Source organism: Dipodomys merriami, unplaced genomic scaffold (genome assembly GCF_024711535.1).
Source record: "Dipodomys merriami isolate MVZ:Mamm:240054 unplaced genomic scaffold, mDipMer1.0.p SCAF_19, whole genome shotgun sequence".
NCBI lineage: Eukaryota > Metazoa > Chordata > Mammalia > Rodentia > Heteromyidae > Dipodomys > Dipodomys merriami.
Genome location: NW_027203270.1, coordinates 5,466,316 through 5,483,071, shown reverse-complemented (window position 1 = coordinate 5,483,071; position 16,756 = coordinate 5,466,316). Strand labels below are relative to the sequence as shown.

General features: G+C 35.7%; 1 protein-coding gene across 1 annotated transcript in view; it reads right to left on the bottom strand.

The window, feature by feature from the left end:
* Brip1 (BRCA1 interacting DNA helicase 1) overlaps positions 1-16,756 on the bottom strand; it is a 112,685-nt gene that overhangs the window by 81,647 nt on the left and 14,282 nt on the right. The window contains 1 exon segment of the mRNA XM_070026729.1: positions 3,416-3,706. Coding sequence (XP_069882830.1) covers positions 3,416-3,706 — 291 coding nt within the window.

Here is a 16,756-nt window from a genome sequence, read left to right as displayed (position 1 = left end):
GCATACACACACACACACACACACACACACACACACGGAAGAAAAGGTTCCTATGTGAATATTAAGAAGGTTTTATAAAGTTCATTTTGTACAGTAGTTTCATGTACTTTGTCTAACATCTACCTGTTAAAAATCCTTTATACTATGTCAGCTTCCCTTTAGTTTTATTTTTTGTTTGTTTATTCAAAATTACTATGGAGAGAGAGAGATAGAAGGGGTGACATTGTCCAAAAAGAAATGTACTCACTACCTGATATATAGCTGTAACTACTCTGTACATCTAATAACAAGAAAAAATAAAAATTAAAAAAAAATCATGGAATAGGAGTTAGAAACCTTGGATTCCGGTATCTCTTTTCTTGCTATTTTTCTAGCTGGACATACTTCTGGGCCCATTCTTCTCATGTGACTAAGCATTAAAAATTAGCTGACCCAGAAGCTTTTAAAGAATTCCTTCTGATTCACTGGCTATACCTTCACTAAGGTTTGTTCCAGCTCTAAGATCCTGTGATTCTATTATCCAGACAGTAGAGATAGATAATTTACCTTTTGCACTCAGTCTGATATAGTCTCACCTTAATATAACGCTTATCATGTCTTCATTCCAAGAATCTTCCATTACATTTCTGAAAGCTTATTTTTGTCCAAAATGATCACTGAAGAATCTTTAGAATTTATGACTGTAAACTAACAAGTCTCATTTTATTTATTTATTTATTTTTCTTTGGATCCGATCGTGGGGCCTGAACTCTGGGCCTGGGCACTGTCCCTCAGCTCTTCAGCTCAAGGCTAGCGCTCTACCACTTGAGCCACAGAGCCACTAACGGCTTTGTTCTTTTTGCTTATGTGGTGCTGAGGAATCGAACCCAGGGCCTCATGCATGCAAGGCAAGCGCTCTACCACTAAGCCATCTTCCCAGCCCCAAGTCTCATTTTAATAAAAAGCAGATACTTTATATCTAAAATTTTTTTGAATTGTCATTTCTGGCTCTTGTTAAAATTTTTTCTTAACTGAACCAAAAATTAACTTTTAACAGACAAGTGCACAGTTTTGTAGTGTGAGGGCACTTTAATAAAAGAAACAGTGAACAAAAACACATGTGCCTTCAGATCAAGCCAAAAAATCAGCAAGTTTACACTTTAAGGGCACTAAGAATGACAGCCCTGTGCAGGCTGATAGCAAAACCAGAAAAGCTCATCCACTTTAGCAGTGTAACACAACCCTGAGGGGAGTCGTCAATTGAAGCGTTATCACACTTTAAACTCTTTTCACTCAAACTGCCAGTTATCTATTTGTCATTTCAGCTTTGGTGATTCAGCCACAGCAAACACAGACACCTATGGTGACTTGGTAATTGACCCTCATTACAATACCAAATTACTCTGAGGGCTTGGGAACAAGAAAAACAATGTTCACGTTCACCCAGAAGGTAAGCATTCAAAGGCAGAATTAGGTCAAGCCACAAGCAGGTGTATCACTAAATACTAATTCCTTTTAGATGAGTAAAAAATTCTGGAAATTGAAGTTTATTCAATTACTTTATTTTCACATGGCTCATACTTATGGAGTAAAAAAATCAATTAAGAATATAAATAATATTGCAGGATTCTAGAAGACTGACTACATAAAATCAGACTGTTAGGCTCCAATACATAATCTTAAACATGTTAATTGCTTTTTATCAATGTGTGTATTTTTTAAACGTAAGTTTTTAACGAATAAAAAAATATGACAAAAAGCTGATGCCCATGACTGCCTGTAATCCTAGCTACTCAGAAGGCTAAAGTTCTAAGGATCGTGGTTTGAAGACAGCCTGGGCAAGAAAATCCTTGAGATTCTTACCTCTAATTAATCGCCAAAAAAAAAAAAAAGCTGGAAGGAGTGGTATGGCTTAAATGGTAGAGTACTATCTATGAGCAAAAAACTTCAAGGACAGTGTCCAGGCCCTGAGTTCAAAATACAGGAGTGTGCACACGCATGCACATGTGCACACACATACACACACACATGACAGTACCAGAAAGTCATCTTACACAAACTATGCAGTCAAAAAAATTAAATATTTAAGAAATTCAGATGAGTTAAAAGCCTGCTAAAACATGAAATTTATAGTTTTGTCATGAAGAGATTTTTTCCTTCTTAATTTTTTTCACACTTGACTTTTCAATATTTTCATCTCTCCCTGATGGGAACTTTTTAAATAAATACAAAGAAGATTTCATAATTCTTTGATAAGTTAGAAAGAACTTACACAGAAATAAATATGAGGAACAGAATTTCAACAGTGATTTTTGATTCGGTAATTCTGAATTCTCTTTCTGGCTTTGAACAAACCACATTTTTCCACTGGGACCCTTTACTACTTAGACTTTATGTTCTCTTTTATACTATGTTGTGTTTAAATATCTTTCAAAACAGTACTCCCAAATAAAGCTTGAATAGATTCTCATCTAATAAAAAAGCACTGAGAAAGAGAAGCATAATTAAAATAATTTATTCCCATTTTATGGTAGGAGGGGATTTGTCAATGCAATGAAACTGGGACTGTAAGCCATAGTCTTGGATAAAATAAAAAGTGAAATTAAAAAAAAAAACTTTCAAAATAATCAGTAAAATACCATTGATCATAAACTGGTAGACCAATGATTTCTAAGTTTAATTTCATATTCACAACTTCAGTTTTAGAACAGATAGTTATAGCAGAATACAGATTCCCAAATAATACTCTCCATAACAGTATTTAAAAATCATATCTTTGGTTTACTGAGACTTCTGTATTTTTACTTACCTTTATACTATTCTAATTTCCCTGGAAATCTTCAAAATCATCTAAGACACCTTTTTAAAGTTACTAGTCTAATGTAACTTTCCACATTTGTATAACTGCATATTAATTATCTAATTGGGAGAGTTCCACTGTGAGAGTTCCATATATGCATATGCTAATGTAATTTTCAAAAAACTTTGTAATACTTAGAATTATGGAAAGATAATTATCACGATTCCGTAAAACACTTCCAAAATTTTCTCAGTCTCAGCAATCTCCTGTTCAAGTTTTAAACAAATGAATTTGTTAATTAGATCAAATTAGACTATATCATCAAAATATCTTTATCTTTATTTGACATCATCCATATTTGACAATTTTTGGTAGAGGAATTAAAAAAAGATAACATCTGACTATAATGAAAACTAGCTTCAAGGCATTAAATATCTGCAAGCTTAAGATAAAAACCTACCATTTTAAACTTGATGAAAGACTTTATGATACAATTACTTTACAAACATTACCAACACTAACAATTTGATCTTCATAAATTACTTATCACTAGAAATGTACACCAAAAACATTTATTAAGTAATGTGAATCTCTTCAGCCTTGTTTTTTTCTCTAAAATAAAATAACTTTACTCACGTTTCTTCCATCCAGTAATTCCATGCACTTTTCATTTCTGTTGAAGTTACCAACTACTTCAGGATGGATACAAGTATGATCTCTGCTGGAAAGAATAGTCATTGGCACCCCTGAATAAGCTGTCCTCCGGAGCTCTCTAGTAATCTGAGCAATCTGTTTGTGTGTGCGTGTCCCAAAATATATTTTGGGTCTCTTGGATTTCCCCCCATGGTCCTTCTTAATGGTATCTGAAGAATCTTGATTGTTTCCTTGTTTAGTAGAACAGCAGCACTTAGAACAGTGACCAGGATGCTGTAAAAGAGAGGAAACAAAAGGATAACTAATGTCTGGACTGCTATGCAAAATGTTATCAAAACTTTCATGGAATCAGAACCTGTAAGTCATGAGTCATTGTGGTCAATAATTGCCACTAAAAACTATAAATTCCACTACAAATTTCTCTTTCTTTTAAAAGCTATAAAATGATGTTCTCATATTTATATTCTTTCTAACATACCCTCTTTCTAATTTCAATTATCTTAAATACATCTTAACCCTTCTCTTTCATAAATTATGAAAGTGAATGATAGTGGAAGATCATTTTTTCTCAGGTTTCATGTGAATTTGTGATGTTAATAGTTTTGCTCACAGACAGTATAGCTCTTCAAATACTCTCTAATACATCCGATTTTTTTTTAACATTCTAAATACAGTTCACAAAAGAACAGGAACACCAAGTTGAATTTCAATTATAACTAAAACATGAGATTAAAAAAGTTCTCCAGCAAAGGTATGAAATAAATGCAAAATATTAATATTTAATAGCAGAAGTTGTTTATGTGGAACAAGTCTATCTGAAACCGGATTATCTGTTGTGAAATACAAATCCATCAGTAAAATTATGCAAGATAGCTTTTCACTCATAATTCCATTTCACAACTGAAATAGTTACATAAATGTCTTCTTAAACATACCGCATAAACATTAGGCACACAGTCTCTAACAGTTATGTGAGTTTTATCTCCTGCCTCCGAATTCTTAAAAATATTAAGTTTAATGCTGTATAGTATTAGAACTCACAGGTTCTCAGTAACTACTCCCTTAAAAGCCTCAATTACCATATTACATGAGACAGAATGAGGTTTCTTTTAAGAAAAATACCCTGATATAGTCACTGATGGAGTAAAAAAAGGTAAAGAGCATACTAACCTAAACTAATGTGTACTGAAAGTCTTACTTTATTAGAACAAGTTCTCTTCTTACTGAAGTTTTGTGGACTTTTTTGTTTTTTAATCAGTAAGATTAGTGCCATAAACAAATGCTAAGTCATAGCATGTTACACCACAATACTGGAGATCAAGCTGTCTTTTAGCCTCAACTTGGTGGAAAAGCAAGTTCAAATTACTCCCGGTCTCACTCAACCTTGTCTGCCATTAAATATTACAATACATGATAGAATGGATGTAAATGTGACCCTTCTGGAGCTGTCACTCACTGGGATAAAAGGCTCACTGATGTGCCAAATAAACAAGTCAGTCAAAGCAGATAAAGTTACAGCCCTGCTGGAATTGTTACATTCCCCTCTCAGGTTGCCAGTAACAGCAGATTTCATTACAGAGTTCTGCCACATTAAATAGCCAGTTCCAAATATCCTGCCTCCTATATTGAATAATTACTTATTCACTGAAAGGATAAAAAGAAGAGTTATGAATGGGGCTCTTGTCAACAAGGAGGCAGGAAACAGCTGACATGTGGTTTATGTTACATATGTTGCAATATCTAACAACTATGGTCACGGAGAAAATGGAATGCAAATTATATCATGATATTTCGACTTAATTCTTTTTTGTTCTTTGAAATGACCACATTAAATAATTCACATACTAAGAAAATTAATGTAACTCTAGGTAGCAGAACCAGTTTTTTTCATACCTTTCCATTTCTTTATTCAGTTATACTAGTTCTCTTCCTGAGACTGTTAAACTCATTTGAGTATTAGAATACTAGGGTCCATTACCATCATTTTGTGCTAGCTGGATACATTATATATCCGAACATAAAAGTAATCCATTAAAGTAGGTGCCTCAAGGCTTGGAAAACCTTTGTGAAGTAACAGTTTTCAACATTAATATTCACTGAACATTTACTATCTATTATTTTAAATCCACTTTTGCTGTGACCAGAAGAATCAAATATAGGAATGTGCAAAATCAATCAACTCTATCATGTATGTATCTTATGTATAACTTACAGACCGATACATAAACATAATTACTTCCAAATAAAAAGGGATACTATGCACAGTTTTACAACTTATTGCTTTATAGTCAAATTTTTCAAAAAATGTAAATAAGCCAATTTGATTTCAATAATAAGTGAAAACTTGTCTTAAAATCTAATGGCATTTAGGGGCTGGGAAGGTGGCTCAGTGGTAGAGTGCTTGCCTTGGATGCCTGAGGCCCTGGGTTCGAGTCCTCAGCACCAAATAAGCAAAATGAAAAAAAGCCGGAAGTGGCACTGTGGCTCAAGTGGTAGAGCGCTAGCCTTGAGCTGAAGAGCTGAGGGACAGCGCCCAGTCCCAGAGGTCAGGCCCCATGACCAACAAAAAACAAAAAACAAAAAAAAAAAGTATTTCTTCAGAAGTGATCTTCTACTCAAGTTCTCATTAAAAGGATTTGGTACCATCATATTTAAAGATGTCTGTAGGACTGAAGCTTTGAGATATATACAAGAACAAAAGAGAATTACTTGTACTCAAATCATTAACTTAGAGGACTCTAAGAAAATAAGAGAAAAGATCCTGATAACAGCCATGAAGAAGGTGGGTATATGCCCCCCCCCATTCAATCAATAGACTAATACTTTAATATCTTTCTCTGAACCCCTTTTCACTTAGGAATCTTGAAACAATTAGATAAGTGAAATTAAATAATTTTAGACTTCTCATGAAGTACTTCTGCTAACAAAGAATCAGGGTAATCGTTCAAAAGGATGTTTTCTTTTCCTTTTGCTCTTAATATTTACAGAAACTTTACTAGGAAACTAGAAAATAAATGTAGTCGTTTTCATCTAACATAACTGAAGGTCAATAGGTAGAACACATGAGGGCTTCCAAGTTGCTGTGAACTCTGTGGTCTGTAAATGGTTACAATGGTGGCAGAATAAAATTCTCTAAGAGATGGCTTCTCCACAGCTGTAAACTATCTGGAGTTCTGTATTTCAACCAAAGGCAAGAAATTCAGCAACATAAGTGACAACTAAAATTTGAAAAAAAAAAAAAATACAAGGGATGCATGTGGATTTAACAACTGTATGTTTTGAGATGCTGAAGTCAATTGCTTAATAACACTTTTCAAATTTACAAAACTTGTTAAAAAGCCAACAGCCAAAGATTTTTAGAAATTTTCTATTTCTTTCTAATTTTCTATTTCCTTTTTTGTAGCAATACATCTAAATTCTTTTTGAAAAGATGAAGACTTCATCCTGAAAGGCCAACTGTCAAGTTCCTGCCAGAACCAGAACCAGAAATCCTAACAGTAAGATATTATCACGTCAACCAACAAAGTGTCAGAACTGTTTCCACACTTTCCCTCCTAATCCTCCAGTGTGCCCAAATACTTAAAACATAAAAATGAGCATGCAAATATTTTAGGAATGCAAAATGATAAAGATACACAAATTAATTTCATTGCCAGAGAAGGAATTATTATGTTAATCTGAGCATGACAGGAGGCTTCTAAAAGTAGCTAAAAAGAATCCTAAGAGCAATTAAGTCCTAAAAGCAGGATAAAAGGATGTTTAATATGCAAAGTAAGTATGGAGGAGATAGAAAGGAAAAGAAACTTATCTGAAGAAAAAATTAGGTCCAAAACTATAATTTGTATTTTTGGTAACTTTTCAGATGTGCAGATATGGTCTTTCCAACTACACTGCAAACATCTTAAACACAGAAACTCTTACATTGCTCACAACTTTAATTCATTCATTCCATACATAAATGTAACTTACACTTGGAAATTTTGACTGATAATCTTTTAATCAACTACTATATCCACATATCACATGTTTTTTAATCTAACAGAGGCTTTAAGTACTGATATCCTATTCAAAGTGCTTTAAATGCTTTTTAAAGTACTTGAAAAAAGATTAAAAGGACAGGATAATTTATTACTTTTTGATACTAAAAAGAAAAATCATCTTATGTTAATATTTGAGCTATATTCAGTTATGAGTGACAAGTGCATATTCTGACATGTTCATTATTAATAACTACCATTTATTAAGGCTGTTCCTGTGCTAAGCACTTCACACGTACTATCTCATTTCACTCATCCATTCATTCAAGAAACAGAATCCCCAAGAAAACAATGACAAAGGTTACCCCATCTCACTGATGAAGTGCTTCTCTTTTTAATTTTCCTGCAAAGGATAGCTTGGGGAGTTTATTAGTACTAATGTTGCTAATTAACTAAGGAATTAAGTTGGTTCCAAGTACATTATTTTCTGAATGTCATTACAAAAATAACCTAAGGGTAAGCTACAAATTTTAACCATTAAAAATTATTTTAGCTTATGAATTGATATTTAAATCAAATAATTTTTAACAAAATCCATGGTGTTCCAGAAGGGAAAAACAACAAAAACTTTCAATTAAGAGACTCTTTAGAACAAGAGCTGGCAAGCATTGTTTATAAAGGGCCAGAAAATACTTTAGCTGTTTTGGCCACAATAGCATTCAGACTGCTGGGGTTATTAGCTATGTGTCACAAAGCAGAAAATAAAGCAAAAGCACAAACGATTAAAATGTAATATACAAAACCTCTATTTAGAAAGACATCTTTTTAGGTTCCTTCAAATGCCTGTAATCCCAGATACTCAGGAGGCTGAGGCACCCTGGGAAATTTATCAAGAATAAAAATTTTTAAGAAAAGAAAAAAAATTTTAAAGGTAGGTCAGTGGTAGAGTATTTATCCAGCATGTGTGAGGTCCTAGATCCAAGCACCAAAAAAGGACATTTTCCTTAGGAAAAAAATAAGGCATAGACTAAGATATTTGCAATGTATGAAACCTACTGAGGATCAGTATCTATATCTTATAAAAAATTCTCATGCCAGGTAAGGTGGCACTGGAGGTAGTAGGACAGGAAGATCAGGAATTCTGAGCTATCCTGGGCTTACAGAGAAAACTGTATTAAAGAGAAAGAGAAGAGTTCCAATAAACCCAGCTTTAAAAGACAATCTTTATCTATTCAGGATTCTGAGATACAAGGATTGAGGTTTGACACCAGCAGAAAAATCCCCAAGATTTTCATCTCCATTTTATCAGCAAAAAGCAGAAAGTGGAAGTATGACTCAAGTGGCAGAGAACTGAGAGGGGGGAGAAAAGTAAGAATGCTAGACCCTGAGTTCAAGCCTTAGTACTAGAACAAAAAGATAAGTAAATAAAAATAAAAGACAAATCTAATAACTATCTAAGAACAGGCAAATCACAGAAGTCAAAAGTTGAAATGCCAACAAACATCTAAAAAGATATATAATCTAATGGTCAGCTTCATCAACAATTAGAAAAATGCTAATTGAAACTATAATTTCTTTTTCACATCCATAAGACTCTATGTTGAAAAAGATATTAAAATAATTATCATATACTGCTGATCCAACCATAAACTGGCACTCTCGGAAACAAACTGGTGATCTAACTAAATTAAAGACACATAATGAATGATCAAGATACATTGGGCTCATAATCCGACTTGAACTAAAACCCTTTTGTACAGCAACTTTAAATAAAGATACACATATTTGTTGACCAGCATGATATGCACACATACATACTAGCAAAACTCTTTTACATTAAGACAGAGGCAAGAGAAATATTAATTGTCCTTTGTTTTAATAGCAAGAAAAAAATGCTATCTCTATCAATAGAAGAATTGATACATTGTGAAAAGTTTTATCAATCAACAGAAATACACATACACACATACATAACAATATAAACATAAAATAACAATGTTGAACAGGTTGAGTTCAACATTAAACTCTCACCATAAAATTCCAAATGAATTAATACTAGGAATAAAACATGAAACCTGTAAGTAGGGAATCAGGAATTATACTGTGATAAAAAGTTAAAGATTGTGGTGAACAATATTTCTGAAAAATGCTAGAAATGCGACAAACAATAACAAAACAGAAAAACTTTCAATTTAACCATCCTCACTTAACATTTCCAACCTAACAACTTATTTTTAGGCTATGAATGATTGCAGAGTTTAGGATAACCCAGAAACCATTACACAATTTTGTGTCCATTTCTAGAAAGTAAATCTATTACTATCATCACATGCTCAAAGGGAATTGGGATTGATCTGAGGAAGAGTTTTATTCCAATTTTTTTTTGTCTGCTTCTATAATGGGAATCAAATGGACTTTCTTTATAAACAACCTGAGTAGATACACTTGGGGAAGAATAGAACAGGGGTTTGAACTCAGAACCTTGTGCTTGCTAAGCAGGCCCTCTTCTACAGATGAAATAAACAATTTCATAAAGGTCCATCCATGCTTCTAACATCCTCTCAATTTTAATGTTGGTTAATTACCTAATGTTAACATAAGACTAAAAAAACTTTAGACAGTTCACTAATGCGTGAAGTAATCTATATTAAAGATGAAAGTAATCTAAAAGAGTTCTTCAAGTTGCTCCAAAATCCACAATAAATCTGAGGAGAAGCTGAAATTCATAACCTTAACTCTAAAAATAGCATATACTACAATCATTGGGGTATTTTAAAAAAAGTTTATTGTTAACTTTATCAACCATTTGCTGTTGTCCAAGCCATCTATCAGACACACTGAATACCTGTTGTGCAAAATCCCACATAAGCACACACTACAGTAAGATAGCAAAAGTGACATAACTATACCTTTTCAACTATTGTTTTTTTTTTAAATTCAAACAGTAGCCTTCCACTGCCAGTTTCATGATTAAACTGCACAAAGCAGCTGTTTATCCGCTCGCAGCAACCAGCAGATGAACCTGATTCAATATTTATCACAGGCTTTCACAGATCACTGCTAACCAAGCAAACGTTTTAATTAAGTTGGAACTTGCTTCAAAGAGCTCATTCAAGATGTCAATCAGCAGGTATGGGATCAGATACAGTGTCAGGTGAGAGTGTGTAATACAAATCCACAACTTTCTTCATCCCATTGCTGTAAATTAGTCTGCTCTAAAGTTCAGACTCTGATTGTAACAGACTGCCAGTCTCCTGGAATGTGTAACTGAAGTCACTCAAATTCTATTGTGAAGGTTGTAAGCAATATGTTAAACTGCAATGGGCTCGCACATTAAGACAGATCCTTTTCACGGTTGTTTTTTGATACCATAAGTGTTTGTTACCCTACTCTCCACTTACTGTTTACTTTCTTACCTGCACTGGTGTAAATGGGAATTCCTCAACGCCGTTGTCCTAGTTTCTGAAACATTTGTGTTTCAGTAGAATTAAGAAAGATTCAAAGTGGGACAATTTAATTTATATTAGAAGGATCCTATACAATAAGAATTTCCAGTTTAACAAATATTAGCCATAAAGATGAGCAACCTGCTGTAAAGCAAACATTTTCCTAGCACATGATAGCGATGTGTACACAGCAATGAGTCCTGAGAAAATCAACTTCATGACAAGTATCTTGCTGGAGTTTTTTAATGTGATGTTTTTACAGTATTGGGATTTGAACTCAGGACTTCGACCTTGCTAGGCAGACTCACTAAGCCACACCTCCAGTGCCTTAAAAAAAAAAAATCCAGAAATAACCTGTATAATTACAAAAAGGGGATTGGGGGAAATGAAGATTAGGATGACATTGGGCTTGATGGCCCACAAACAACTGAGCTACATAGCAACGCTCCATCTCAAAAAAAAACAAAAAACAAAAACAAGGAAAATGAAAGAGAAAACTAGGAGGGAAAGAAAGAAAACTGCTCTTTATAGAAGAATATAAGTACAGATGAAAGAACAAATTAAAAAAAAAAATCCGTAGCTGGGTGCCAGTGGCTTACACCTGTAATCCTAGAGACTCAGGAGGCTGAGATCTGAGGATTGTGGTCAGAAGCCAGCCAGGGCAGGAAAGTGTGTTAGACTCTGACCTCCAGTTAACTACTAAAAATGCTAGAAGTGAGAGTGCTAGTCTTGAGCACAAAAGCTCAGGAACAGTGCCTAGCGCCTGAGTTCAAGCCCTAGGACTGGCTCACACATACAAAAAAATTATTGAAAAATATTACTACTTTAGGAAACTCATTCAAGAAATTCTCAATCACTCTACTATCCTGCCCTTCTGCACATAAGACAACATCCCTCTAGCCTCTGGCCTCACACGCTAAGATTAAAGGAGAACACTTTCCAAACTTTTTCTCTAAGGGACAAAAACTAAATACTTTAGGTTTTTCGGATTCTATTATATGTACTAAATTCTACTGCAATGTCTTATATGTTTTGTTTTATTTAAGACGAGAGTCTTACTATGTAGCCAAGGCGGGCCTTGAACTTGCAATTCTCCTGCCTCAGCTTAGATTACAACTGGTTCTCAATTCTACTGAAGAAAAAAATATGTCACAGTCAATATTTAAATTAATGTGAAACTCTCTTCCTAGGGGAGAAAAAAATCACTCTATTTATAAAACTAGGCAACAGGGCCCATGGGTCATAATTTGACAAGTACTGAAATGGAAAAAAAAGATTTTTTTTGGGGGGGGTCCGGTTATGGGGTCTGAACTCTGGGCCTGGGCACTGTCCCTCAGCTCTTCAGCTCAAGGCTAGCGCTCTACCACTTGAGCCACAGTGCCACTTCCTGTTTTTTTCTTTTTTGCTTATGTGGTGCTGAGGAATCGAACCCAGGGCCTCATTCATGCAAGGCAAGCGCTCTAACACTGAGCCACCTTCCCAGCCCCCCCCCCCCAATTTTTCTTTTTTAAAAAGGTATCTGTCAAGCCACTGTGGCACATGCCTGTAATCCCAGCCAGACATGAGGCAAAAGTAAAAAGATCATGCACCAGCCTGGGAAGAAAAGCCTAAGACTGTATCTGAAAACTATCTATCTCCAACATACCACTTATCACAGCACAGGAGTATACCAGCTAAGGTCAGTCTAAACTGCTGACCCCCTCAAATATTAAGCTAAATAAATGGCTGGTTTGTTTCAATGCAACGTATAAGTGTGTATGTGCACATTTGCATCTATTTAAGAATAGGGAGCAAGCAAAATTTGAGTTGATACTGGGGAAAAACAGAATTAAGAACTAATGTCAATTTTAATAATTTAACTGTATATTTAAAGCCAGGAGCTGATGGCTCATGCTGTAATCCTAGCTACTCAGGAGGCTGAAATCTAAGGACCAAGGTTCAAAGCCAGCCTGGGCAGGAAAAGTCTGTGAGAATCTTATCTCCAATAAACCACTAGAAAACTGGAAGTGGCGCTGTGTCTCAAGTGGTAGAGTGCTTGCCTTGAGCTGAAGAGCTCAGGGATAGCTCCCAGGTCATGAGTTCAAAACCTAGGACTGGCAAAAACAAAAACAAAAAACGAAAAAAACAGAAGTAGAGCTGTGGCTCAAAGTGGTAGAGCACTAGCCTTGAGTAAAAGAGCTTAGGGACAGCTCCTAGGCCCTAAGTTCAAAGACCCAGGACTGACAAAAAAAAAAAAAAAAAAGTAAGTAACAGAATAAACAAGAAAAATAACTGAAATTCATCAGCTTAGGCTAAGTGAGAACTACTTAACATCATTAACAGGGGAAGACTAGGTACTGGTCGCTCACAACTATAATGTCAGCTACTCAGGAGGCTGAGATCTAAGGAACAGGGTTTGAAGCCAGCCCAGGCAGGGACATCCATGAGAAGCTTATCTCCAAATAACCAGCAAAAAGCTGGAAGCAGAGCTGTGGTCCAAATGAAAGAGCCCTAGCCTTGAACAAAAACGGTGAGAGGGCTGGGAAGGTGGCTCAGTGGTAGAGTGCTTGCCTTGCATGCCTGAGGCCCTGGGTTAGATTCCTCAGCACCACATAAGCAAAAAGAAAAAAGCCGGAAGTGGCGCTGTGGCTCAAGTGGTAGAGTGCTAGCCTTGAGCTGAAGAGCTGAGGGACAGCGCCCAGGCCCAGAGTTCAGGCCCCACGACCGGACCCAAAAAAAAATAAAAAATAAAAAAAAATTAAAAAATGGTGAGAGACAGGACCTAGGCCCTGAGTTTAAGCCCAGGACCCTCCCCCCGCGACACACACACACACACACACACACACACACACACACACACACACACACACACACACACACACACACACACACACACACACACACACACACACACACACACACACACACACACACACACACACACACACACACACACACACACACACACACACGTGTATAGGGTTTTTTTTTGTTTTAAGCCATGTAGGTTTCTTTGGCTCTTGGTATATTCATATACATTTTGAAAAAATAAAAATTTAGAGGAAAACAAAAGTCTAGGAACCAATCCAAGTGTATATACCAACTCAGAATATAATGGCAAAACTTCAAAACAGGAAAAAGTTTTCTTTCAGTGACTCTTGGATAACTGACCATCTTTTTAGACAAACACACAGCGAGAGCCTGATCTCATATGTAGGACATTATGAAAAATCAATCCCATAAATAAAATAGCTACATGTAAAAACAAACTACAAGACTTATGAAAATCTGTTGTAAATTTGTAGATAAGGATAGAGTAAGAATCTCTTGAGTCTGTGTTGTTTACTTCTGGAAAGCAAAAAGATAGATGAGAATTTTATAAGGGAGAACACTATAATTTTAACTCTGTCCTGGCTTTTACTCTTAAAGGTTTTACAAAGACTAGCTATTATTTGTAATTTCTTTAAGAATTGAGTATAAGCCAGTTATGGTACACACCTGTAATTCCAGCACTCAGGAGGCTGAGACAGGAGGATTGAGAGTTCTATGTCAGCTTGGGCTAGATAACAAAACCCTGTCTCAAAAAAATAACAAATGTTAATTAATAAATTAAGTTTAACATTTCCTTGCACTCCTTAGTAGATAAGTACACAAAATGTTTAAGGCAGCTTAATCTCTCCTCAGTCCATAGATTCACTGCTTTTTTTTTTTGGTCACTCATGGGGCTTACACTCAGGACCTGGGTGCTGTCCCTGAGCTTTTCTTTTGCTAAGGCTAGCATTCTACCACTCAGAGCCACAGTGCCACTTCCAGTTTTCTGGTGGTTAATTGAAGATGAGTGTCACAGGGACTTTTCTGCCAGGGCAGGCTTCGAACCCTGAGCCTCAGATATCAGCCTCCTGAGCAGCTAGAATTACAGACATGAGCACTGATTTTTAACTAGTACTTGAACGCGGGGCTTCACATTTGCTAGACAAGCACTCTACCACTTGAGCTATATCCCCAATCCTTAACAGATGTTTTTCACATAGGATTTTGCCATGTAGTAATCCTCAGACTTGCTGGCTTTAAATTGGCAATCCTCCTGCCTCAGCACCCAAAATGCAAGGATTACAGGTAAACAGCACACACAGCTACTAAAGATATCTTAATATACTGAATAATAAAAACCTATTTTGTTCACATATTAAGTTTTTTTTAAGTCACCAGCTAACAACAAAAACAAAATTTCCCCAACTCTTTTTCATTCATTACAATGAATGAATCTATATTAAATTTTAGAATGAGGTTCAAATCATAGTTTTACTGTTTGCCTGCAACATAACCATGATCAAATCATCTACTACCATTTGCCTTTAATTTTCTTCCCTATGAGAGTACTATCTACCCTATTTTCTCCACAGTGCTGATGTGAACATCAAATGAAAGAACATATAAATTATTTAGCACAGTACAGACTCCCAAAATTATCATACCATAATAGCTCTTTAAGAAATATACAAGTAAGCTGGGCGTCAGTGGCTCATGCCTGTAATCCTAGCTACTCAGGAGGCTGAGATCTAAGGATCACGGTTCAAAGCCAGCCCGGGCAGGAAAGTCTGTGAGACTCCTATCCCTACTAAACCATTAGAAAACCGGAAGTGGCACTGTAGCTCAAGTGGTAGAGCACTCGCCTTGAGCTGAAGAGCTGATGGATAGTGCCCAAGCTCAGAGTTCAAGCCCCGTGACCAACAAAAAGAAAAAGAAAAAATATACAAATATATTTAAGTAATTGGCATGTAATGCTACTCTTTCATGAATGAAGGGAAGGTAAGAAAATGAAGTTACTATATTCAATGTACATGATGTAAAAATAGAACTATGCAACTTGAGGGTCAGGATGGAAGAAGAAAAAATAAGGGAGAATGAGGGAAGTGGTGACATTGGTCAAGATGCATTCTACTCACAACCTGACATACAGAATTGTAACCTCTATGTACAACTATTTAATAATCAATTAAAACAAAATGAATGTTGCTTCCATGAATAAGCTACATTTCAACTAGTTATAAAAATTTAACAGTTTCGCTGGGCGCAGGTGGCTCACGCCTGTAATCCTAGCTACTCAGGAGGCTGAGATCTGAGGATCGCGGTTCAAAGCCAGCCCGGGCAGGAGAGACCGTGAGACTCCTATCTCCAATAAACCACCAGAAAACCGGAAGTGGCGCTGTAGCTCAAGTGGTAGAGCGCTTGCCTTGAGCTGAAGAGCTGAGGGACAGCGCCCAGGTCCAGAGTTCAAGCCCCAAGACCGACAAAAAAAAAAAAAAAAAAAAAAAAAAAAAAAATTTAACAGTTTCGCCCTATGATGGCTACAAAGTAAAAGTTGTTTCCAATCTTTTGTTTAATCTCCAAAATTATTAGTTAATCCCTGAAATTATTGTGCAGTCTTTTATTTTTATATGCTAATACATTAAAAAGTACAACTAAAAAGTACTTCAAAAATGTGTGTGTGTTAACAGTCATATTTCCTTAAATGCACAGGTCTGAATAAAAGTTACAAGCTACAAGTGGTGATGAATCCTGGATTTCCGTGACTTCAGCCACTTTTCATCCATTTAGTTAACAAATATGTGCGTGTCTACACAGTGGAGATCCTGTACTAGATGCTGGCTATGAAACTTAAACCAGAGAGAGACATTAGACTTGTCCATCTGAATATCTTGGCAATTTGGCAAACCAAAGAAAACAGTTCAACCTACATAGAAACAAACTTTGGTAAGCAATGAAAAATAAAGGACAGAAAAGCCAGGTGCCAATGGCTTGTTCCTGTAATCCTAACTATTCAGGAGGCTGAGAACTGAGGACAGTGTTCAAAGGCAGTTAGGCAGGAAAGTCTGTATGACTCTCTATCTCTGGCTTTACCACCAAAAAGAAAAAGTAGA